We start from the raw sequence: 10,891 nt of genomic DNA on the forward strand, positions 1-10,891 counted from the left end.
ACAAAGAGTTGGTTTTGGTGCAGTGCTTCTGTTATCTAGTGGGTGAAGGCCAGAGATGCTGCTAAATATCCTACAATGTGCAGGACACCTCCCTACAACAAAGATTTACCCACCCTATAATGTTACAGGGACAAGGCTGAGAAACTCTCCTTTAATTGAAAAGAGAGAAGATTAAAATGAAATCTTTTTTACTCTTACTTGGATCTGCAATTAGCTATTGTATAGTCTATTTCATTACTAACAGTAGTGATTTTGTTTCAAAGTAAATTTTTACTGATCTTTAAATTTTGCTGATGGTCGTCTTCCATAGCAAGTCTCCATTATAATTTTTATATTGGATTTTGATATCTTGTAGTTATAATCTCCAAGTTAGCTGTTTAATATTCACCTTCTAAGAAAGAAATATGTTTCTATTACAAATATCAATAGCTTTTTTGTTGCTACTTGTTATTATTTAAAACTTATGAGAAGTCAAGAAACCAGAATGCAGAAAGACTAAAATACTATTTCAGTAAACCATCATTTCCTGTGCTAATACACATAGAACCTAGACATCCTTTTTATTTAATTTCTATTCTCTGATAATTAAGAGATTTATTTGAGTTATCTGAAAGTATTCAATTTTTACCTGTAATAACCCTAACATTATTGTATCTAATTCTGTAGAATTCTAAGAAAATTCAAAATTATTATACATACTGAATACAAAAATATTATTTTAGCAAATGTATTCAATAAAGTCATTATCTAAAGAAATATAACATTGTAAACATCTTTGTCATTTAGGATTTTGAATGTTAATGCTTGTCTTGTTCCTATATTAATGTTTATCATTTGCCAAACGTGTCTGACAAATACATACTTTAGGGGAATATCATTCTTCAATATCCTATAAATGAACATTTTAAAAACCATGGGGACTTGTCTTAAACTCTATAACATGTAAAGTCAGTTTAGAAGTCAAAACATTTGTAATTTTTTTGAATAATAAGTTTCTTTTCAAAAAATGCACAAAAGCCTGAAAAGACTTTCTGCAAGCATGCAATCTTCAGAATGCTCTAAATGCCAATAGATTCTAGATGTATTTGGTAAAGGAGAAAAGCTCTGATACTTTGGGCCCAAAGTAAAAAAGTGACACAAATATTGTTATAAGAGCAATGTGATGATCATCCCCTAAAGATATGTTATACAAAACGATTGTTTAGAATGAGTCATCTTAAGACTTTGATTTTCAACTGCATAGTTGTAAACATTTTTAAGTATATTTCATGCATCTTTTAGAAAAATAAAGGTGCTTGTGAATATTATAGGTCCACATTTCCAAACTCTCCAATGAAGCTGCACCTTTCACTTAAATATTTATTGGCAAGCATGGGCAAATTTGATTTTTCACCTTTCTGTTCCACTAAAATGATGACGTCCACAAACGGGGGCAAATACGTATTATATCACTCCCTGTTATAAATATTTCCTTGACTGCCAACAGAATTTTCAGGTGCAATTTTAGAGCCTATCTTGAAAATTGGACCCTGTATGTTGAAATTGGGACTGTACTCTAACGAGTTTCTGCAATGTATTTGTCCCTTTGCCAGCGTGAAATATTGAGGTGTGCTGCAAACTGAATCAATACATACATCCAATGTGTGCTTTCTTCATGCAGGGATTTGAGACGGCTCGGAGTGACTCTTGTCGGTCACCAGAAGAAGATCATGAACAGCCTTCAAGAAATGAAGGTGCAGCTGGTAAATGGGATGGTGCCATTGTAACTTCATGTTAATGTCACTTCCTCAAGTGAATGATTCTGCACTTTGTAAACAGCCCTGAGATTTATCTTTAAAAAAGGGGGGAAAGGGAAAACAGTGATTTCTAAACATTAGGAGAGCATTTGTCTCAGCTACAGATTTTGTAATCATTGTTTTACTAAAATCTCCATATCTTCCTTCCAGTGTCTTCATTTTTCATGAAGCAAATATACTTACATTAAAAAAAAATGAAGTTCAACATCATCTTACAACAACAAAATCCTTCTCACTACTTCTACAAAATTTTGTACATGAAATATATAATTATATAGCACCTTTATAGACTGAATTAAGGCAGCCTGTTTCAAAACTTCCAGGGATCTACTTGAAAGGAAAAGTTTTATAGCCATTTGTGGGCTAACAAAAGCTGCAGTTTACTGAAGTTTACTTCAAGTCTTAATTGTCTACATAAGTGTATTGAAGAGCAATATGATTAGATTATTTCTTAATAGATATCTTTTTTTTTGTAATTTTAAAATGCTGTTACACAGCATTAAGTTATAGAAACTAGTGTATAAACATGTTGCTTGAGCAAGAACAAGTACAATACAGGGTGTATATTTATTTTTCTGTGTTATAAAATTTATGTTTAGTTGCTCTTCTGGAGACTATAGGTAACAAATATGTATATACTGTATAATTTGCAATATACCCAGGAACTGATTTAAGTTAGAGCTGTGTGTGTGTGTGCGTGTGTGTGTGTCTGCTTGCACATGTGTGTATTACCATTCTGCTTGCATTTTAGTAGCGTTTTAATTTTAGCAACATATAGGAATGACTGTTTCAGAGTGTTATACAAGTAGGAGAAATAGGGAAGCCGTAAAACAAAATTTAACACAAGCATGTGTCTCTTTTCCTCTCATGTGTCCAAAAGCTACTAATCTCTTTGTTCACTAACAGGAAATGTGTATAAGATTAAATCCCCTTTGACTTCTTAAAAACACTTCGTGATGTCTGTGACAATGCAGTTCTTCTAGCCATTAATCTTGCACCCCTGTAAGAAATTTCACCTTTCTGAGTCCCAGGAAATATCTTGTCAAGCAAAGTTGACACCAAAGGGCACATCTTCAGCAGGATGTAGGAGGATTTAACTGTGCAGACTTCTGTCAATGTTGTTAAATCCAGGCACATAGCACTAAGCATCACTCTTAAGTGTTAATACTTTACAACCATTCCTATTTTGAGTCAGTTCTAGAAATTTTGATACTAAGGCAGCAATGGAATGATGAAAGATATATACATATATATGTGCACATACTTTTTTCCTCCTGAATTTCAAGACTTGACCAGTTTTATTTGTTAATTCATTTGATAATTTCATTTTATATTCAGTTACTTTGCGTTGAATTTATTTGGATGAACCAATACAAAGTATTACTTAATTGAACTTATTAAGGGATATAAGGTATGTCCTATGTATGCTTTATATACCACACATGGTGAAGATTGATGTTTGTAGTACAAATTATGCAGTTTATTAGAAATTACAGAAAACTGAGCTCCTGAAATAACCAATTTTTTTGTATTAATAGACTTTATAAAAATCACGGAATGTCATATGCTTATTCAGAAAGCAGAGCATTTAAATAAGATATAGCCTACTCATGATGATGAAAGGCAGTAGGACAGTATCTCAGAGTAGCCTGGATTAGTGAAATCCATGGGAAATATAGCTGTTATATTAGTGATACTCATTTTCCAAAGTACTTGTTTTACTTCAATGTTAGCATATCCAAGAATAAACTTTTGGGAAATAGCTTCATTCCCTTCTGCCCACCCTTTGCTTAAGCAGGAAAGTAGCTCTTTGCTAAAGAATAAGGAAAATCCAAAATAGTAACAAAAAAACAGTCTAAAGAATATTCAAATGATATATTGAGTTCTGTCTAATAATAAGGGCTATAAACTACCATGGGTCCACACAAACTATGCTTCAAGTATGATCTATTAGTTTAGTGAAATTTCCAAAGAAAGTTGAGGAAGGTGGATTTAATATTGTCTTGATAAAATCACAAGTAAAAAGGCATCACCAGGGTTAAAGAGGCACTTGTTCATCTTAATAAACATAAAATTGATGAAACTAGTTACTTTTGTACAAGATAATTGGAGATTATGTTACACTTGATTGAATTTTGTAGAAGTATTTCAATCTAAGTGATAAAGTAACAATTGAGAAACTTCAAAATGAAAAATAGACTTACTGATTTAAAAGGAAAACTACCATATGTTTTAGAGCTGGTGGATTAGCCACAGTTGCTTAAGACATAACAAAGATATTTTCCAAATTGTTTTCCAACCTTGCACATTCAAATATAATTGGGAGGTAGGGTGGAGTATATCTAAGTGACTAGTATTTTAAGTTAGAACATAGATGTAATTTATTTGCCTCCTTTGCAATCTTGGTACACATTTTGGAAAGTAAATTGAAAGGAAAATTAAATAGCCTCATAGCATTCCTTGATAATTCAATTTGGTTGAGAATTCCTTAGGTATGTCAATATGATTTTATGATGAATAAAAAGACTTTCAAATAAATGTACTCTCTGCAAAAAAATAAATAAATAAGAGGAAAAATGCCTTTCTAAAATATTTGTTCACCCCTGGGTATGTCACCAATTGGAAAGTGCTGATCTCATCTACAAATGTGAGAAATGAAACAAGGAGAGGAAACAGCTCTTATGAAATGCAGTGAGATCAGGGTCCAGGGCATGGTTTGACAAATTTCCATTGTGTGATTTCATATTCTATTGGTTCATTTTGTCAACCACCAGACTACCAAAAATAAAGCAAAGACTAGATCATTTTGGCACATATAATAGATCTGTCAAATAATATGATGTTGTTGTAACTGTCAGTAGTAATATCTTGAGAGGCATGCATCTTTCTCCATATTGGACTTTGAAAAATTGGTATAGGGAGTAATTTTCAACTTACTGATTCCTACTGAAATAATTTAATTACTACTTTTACCAATCATAAGTTGTTTCTAATCTTGCCATTTGATCACATATACAATTATATACAATCAGTTGTTCTTTTTGAGATGTATTATTTATATGTAAAAATGTAAAGATTTTGATTTTCCCATTTAAAAAAATTGTAACGTGCATGGTCTTTTATTGTTTGTATTTTAATCACCAAGTCAGTGTTCTAAAGTTGTAAGATTACTATAAAAATTGTATTCCAATATTTTATTTAAACTTAAGTGTGGCCAGCATTATTAGTTTCAGAGTTGCCTAAACAATACAGAAGATATTTAACTCAGTTTGTAAGAAAGTTTTGATCAGTGTGCAATGATGAAGACACAGTTTGATGTCTCAAGTTTAAAATGGAAATTAGTATCAGTTAAAATGGAAATGAATATGTGTTTGCATGTCTACTATTTAATCTCTATGTGAAAGTAAAAGATTTTTTTGACACCATTCTTTTTCCCATTTAAAGTGGGTTCTGGAAGCACAAGCAGAGATATTTTCTTTTGGAAGACATATTTGACTATAATGGTGCATTGGATGGGAAACATTTAAATGTTAGAAATTTACTAGATGTATGATGTTGCATAGTATAATAAGATCCCCTTTTTTTTTTTTTCATTTTGTTCTTTCTAAAAATAAGAAAAAAAAGAAAGCTAAGTGTGATAGTGAACTGTCTTTGATTCTGTCCTGGCAGATGTTTAACTTCACAGTAAATAAAAGTAGATAGTACAATAAATATGATGATGATGACAATGAATAAAGAGAATCAAAATACTAGCTTTATTTGAAATTAATAACTAGAATAAGTCATCATTTTTTTCAACTCTGCAGCACAGCTGGTTACATTGAACATTTTTCTCTATTATACTGTTAATTATATAGTAATGTATCAAAAGAGAAATAGATAAGAACTTTCTTTTTAATTTTTGTTCCTTTATGAAGAAGTCTTTTCACACATAAATGATTGAATGTTCTTGTTCAGAATGACCACATAATTATTGCTTAGAAGAAGGCACCAATTCTTTAAAAAGAAAAAAAAAATCTGTTTATAATAAACTAAATCAAATGTTTGTTTCTTTTAAATGTTAATGAAAAAGATTGAAGGTGGTGGCAAAATGTCATGTTAATTCAGGCTGGGGGCTGTATTTACAGTAGAAGTTTCAGTGGTCAACATATATGTGACTCTTTAGACTGCTGTAGTTTTACAGTTAATTATTTAAAAGTTTGTAAATGACATTTATGCTAGTCTAAGAATACTTAGACTTAGTCATTTGTTAATATGTTTATCAAAATCTTTTAGTTTCAGTCAGATCAGAAGCAGCTATATAATCTATCTTATTCTATGATAGACATCAGGATCTCTTAAGTCCCTGCCTCAGAGTTAATTCAAGGAAGGATTAGTATTTCTGTATTTTTTTTCCATTTTGAAGCTCTGTGTGCATTTGGTTTGTGTACATGTTTTTGTAGTGTAAGATATGAAATTTTCTATTTTTTCAGAAAATAAAAAACCCTTTGAATACAGTTAAATCCGATTGTCATACTTGACCCTCCCCCAAGACTTTAAACTTACAGCCTTTGTATAATGATTTCAGCTAGTTCTAATAAAAAAAAAAATGTTTGTATTTTTAATGCTAAATATTTTAAAAGCCATCAGCATCCATTTTCCTCAAAGACAGACTCAGGAGTCTACATTAGAATAATTTTTGTATATAGAGATTGACACTGAGATTGTAGAACATGAGCATTCCTATGTCAAAATCTAATTTGAAGTTATTTGTGACAATGTAATAGTGTATTACTTGGAAAAAAGCAAACAGAAAACCATGCGCACCATCTGCAAAAGGAGACTTTGACTGGCCAGCATCAGCCTATGACCTTCTCGTCACCACGCATCTGCTTGTGGCACAGGGCAGAAGAGTCGCATTATCACAAGAAGAGATGTCATTATGTAAAAACTCTAATATTGCTGTATCATGTTGCTGTCTTTTTGTAAACAGCATAGCGAACAATCTGCTATATTCAAGGAAATGAATTATGTCTGTAGTTTTTGCATTTATATCATAAAAAAGTCACATCACCATGCCTATGGAAATAATCCATAACTCCTTTGCTCATCCATAAAATCACCATTACAAGGTATATTATTTAGTGTTCTAGTAGATTTTCTCATATAAAGAATTCTGTGTTCTTTGTCACTAAGTAGACTATTTTTGTCCCTCTTTTGCTACATAACTAAAGATTCTAGGAAAAAGAATTTTCTCAATCCTACAGTTATTATTGAATAGGTAGGAGGGATTGGAGGTGGTTAGTATAAAAGTTAATATTTAATGAGAATGTACCACACTGCATTAGAAGTTTTCACTCCTACCTTTGAGATAGTTACTGCTTCCATTTTCTTGATGAGGAAATAATGACTGTTAAGAAATTGCCTAAGGTCTGACTGTTCTTCAAAGGTAGGGCAAAATCCACATTTATTTGAAACCAAACTTATGAACTTTCTGTCACCTTATTCTGTTGACTGTGCTATTGAGATAACATAATCATTTATGCCAATCTTCTGATTTAATGGACACAAGAACTGAGGATCATCAGGAAAAAATGAATTGCACATTTTCACCTAGCAAAATGTAACCCTTGGGTGAAAATCAGGGTCTGACCAGTTGTACCTCTAACATGTTCAGTTTTTGGAATGAACCAAATGTTGGTAATCAAAAATAGTTTTTCTTATTTGTTGTTCTGTCCCTGGGTAGCAGTACAATCTCATTCAGGATGCTTTTCTAGTATAGATCATATTTATTTGCAACTACAAGTCAGAGAATTGCAACAAAACTTATTCCCAGGTACAATATCTGAACTTCACTTAGAGAATTTCAAAGTCTACAGGCAATTCACTATCAAGTTATAACCAAGCCAGAAGTAAAATAAAGAAGTAGATACTTGTGGAAGTCCACATTAGCCATTCAAACCAGCCAGCATTGTGTATAATATATTAAATCTAATTTTACCTGACTTTAGCAGACTAAAACACAATAAACTATATGAAAACTGACAGAAGTACTGAAATATGGATAAATGCTTTTTCACAGCAAGAGTTACTTGCTCTTAAATTATCCTTCTAATTGCTAAAAAAAAGTTGATTATGAAAAATATAAAGAAGTTACCACGATTATTTTCAATTTGACTGTTCTAAGTGATCCTAAATTTCCAAAAAGTAAAAGTCAAGGCCAGGCGTGTTGGCTCACACCTATAATCTCAGGACGTTGGGAGGCTGGGGCGGGAGGATTGCTTGAGCTTAGGAGTTGGAGGTTGAAGGGAGCTATGATCATGCCACTATACTCAGCCTGGGCACTGGAGTGAAACCTTGTCTCTAAATAAATATTCTTAAAAAAATAGTTAAGAATAATATACAATATAGTGATATTAGATTTCTACACAAAAGGAAAAAACTCCCTTATTCATTAGCATTATTATGATGATAATAAAATTCAACACCCAAGTTAAAGATGACTTTGAAATAAGTGATGGGGAAAAGACTCTTTAAAATTAAATATTTTATGTATGTGGCAAGTTACTTCCATGAAATAAAATATATGTACCATGAATAAACAATTTTAATTAGTATTACTTACTAATTCAAAGAGATTTTGCAAGTGTTCAAGGTTCTGTCTAGGCACAACTATTTCCTCAGTTATCTGACAAGTAGAAATTTGCTGTGTTTTTTCCTAAAATCATAGTTTTTTCTACTGCTACCTTACTAAAAACTATCTAGCATTTTAGCTGGCTTCATTTGAAAATACATTAAATTTGAAAAATACATTGGAGGTAAATAGTTGAGCCCTTACTTGCTCAGAACTGCCTTTGTGTGTTCTCATATTTGAGAGGTGGCTTACCTGGCTGTGGAATGTGAAGTTCATGTTTTTTTTCCTCTGGGAACTTTGAAGATATGCTCATCGTTTTTGTTATCCATTGTCTCATGACACTCTAATGCTCCTTTCTATCTCAGTGGCCTGCTTTCTTTTTCTGGAAGCTTTTAGATATCTCACCAGCATATATCTTTTTCCCCTCACTCCATCTTGTTTATTCTGCTGCTTGCTTGGTAGACTCTCAATTTTAAAACAAGCCTTCACCTCAGGAAAATTCCCTTCTATTTTTCTATTATCTTCTCCTTCCATTGCTCTGTTCTCTCATTTTGTAACTTCTAATGTCTACATGTTAAATCTTCTAAATATATGCTAAATATATGTCTTCTGTATCTTTAACCATCTGTGTTTTTTTTTTTTTTTTTTTTTGGTTCTATCCTCTGGAAGATTCTCTTGACACAATATTCCACATTATTTATACCATCTTCAGATCTGTCTGCTTTATTCTTCAAATAACCCCAGGATTAAAATAAAAATGGTCAGGTATTGCCTGAAAATTCTACCCCAAACATAGGACTCTCTTTTGGGTTTCATATATGTATATGTAATTTTACTTGTGACATAACCTTTTTGATATATCACAGACATTTCAAACTTAACATGTCCAAGTTTGAAAGCTATACAAGGGTAGATATTATGGATTAATAAGTTGTTAATACTTCTTCAATGATAGCTAAAAAATTTACATATGTTATTTCTGCATATCCATGATTGTAAGCTAGTATCACCTCTTGTCTGAAATACTGTGTGAGTGTTATAGTGGCTCCCTCTAATTATTAATTGCCCCCTTCAATATATATTTTACATATCTGATTATGTCATTCTCATGCCTGAAATCCTTAGACCCCCAAACCAGTTAAATTGTAATTCTTCCTAAGGCTATGAATATCTGTCTAGCCAAAACATTGTAGATATTCTCTAGCTACCTCTAAAGTCACAAGGTTTACCTTGCCTCTCAGCCATTATATGTGCTGATTCCTATGCCTAAAATATTTTCCCTCCAAATCTTTTCTTCACTAATCCCTTATGCTTCAAATACTAGTTTACTTTCTGGGTATATCATTCTCAGTACTTACAGTAAACAGAATAGCACACTCCAACTAGGTTATTTGAGGCAAGTTTGATAAAGGGACTATTTACAAAGGTGTGGGCAGTTTTAGGGAATCAGTAATAGATAGTGGAGGGCCTCAGGGTTAGGGAAAGATCATGCCTCTCTCTTGTCCTGAAGGAAAAAAGGAGCTGTTATAGAACTCATGGAGGGTTAAACTATAGAAAGGACACTTTGAAAGGAGCTGAGGCCTTTACTACTGGGACAAGGCAAATCACTGCAACCTAGCAAAAGAGAAAGCAGAGGAAGATCTCACCTTCACACCTTTCTTGCCCGCCAAGTTCCTAATGGTGCAATACATTGGCCAAACCCAACATGATGGCATAAGCCAAGGGAGCTCACTGGTGCCATCACAGACATCAGCCTCACTGGGAAGAGAGTGTGGAGAATGGACTGGGAGAGACAGATGGAACTGGAGATAATTTTTCTTTTACCTCTAAGACATTTAGGTTTGTCTTCTTTTTATTTTTTCACATTAAAAACATAAGTCTCTTTTCTAGAACTTATCAAAGCAATATTAAATATTTATTAGGGTAATTATTTTGTAATATCATCTCCCATTAGGCTATAAGTTCCATGGGGGCAGAGAGAGTGTTCGTTTTATTTACTATTTAACACTGGCACATGGCTCAGTGACTGGCAGAAAACACGTTATTTCATAAATTATTATTCATTCATTGTTATCTTTTCATGAGTCATAAAATTAAAAATCCTAGTCACCTAGGTAAACTCTGAATACTTATCTATCAATATATTTTATAATTTATAAATAAATTTTAAAGGCAGCCTGAAGAATATGCTTCTTTTTCCTCTTTTTTTAAAGAAATACTTCAGTATCATTTCTATGATTCATACAGTAGCTGAAATGAAATAAAAATCTCAAAATATGCTGATGAAAATTCTTGATCATGAGCAACATGCATTTTCATCCATATATTTAAGTCATGCAAGCAAGCAATCAATTTTTAAAACTCAAACACTTGAAGAATAGAGTATATGAGTGAGACTCTGACCAAGAGCATCAGTTTTCCTTATTCAGCAATGCAAATATGGCCACCACCAGGGTGACCTATTAATATTATCAAGTTCACA

The 10,891-nt window shown here is 32.3% G+C and overlaps 1 protein-coding gene across 7 annotated transcripts in view; it reads left to right on the top strand.

The window, feature by feature from the left end:
- The window catches only part of EPHA5 (EPH receptor A5), a 303,231-nt gene extending 294,239 nt beyond the window's left edge, over positions 1-8,992 (top strand). For all 7 annotated transcript variants that reach the window (XM_075997884.1, XM_075997886.1, XM_075997885.1 and 4 more), the window contains one exon: positions 1,661-8,992. In XM_075997884.1, the coding sequence (XP_075853999.1) occupies positions 1,661-1,766 (106 nt within the window). In that variant the 3' untranslated portion in view covers positions 1,767-8,992. The remainder of the gene's footprint in view (positions 1-1,660) is intronic.
- Positions 8,993-10,891: the final 1,899 nt, after the last annotated feature.

The sequence above is a fragment of the Microcebus murinus genome, chromosome 26 (genome assembly GCF_040939455.1).
Source record: "Microcebus murinus isolate Inina chromosome 26, M.murinus_Inina_mat1.0, whole genome shotgun sequence".
Taxonomy (NCBI): domain Eukaryota; kingdom Metazoa; phylum Chordata; class Mammalia; order Primates; family Cheirogaleidae; genus Microcebus; species Microcebus murinus.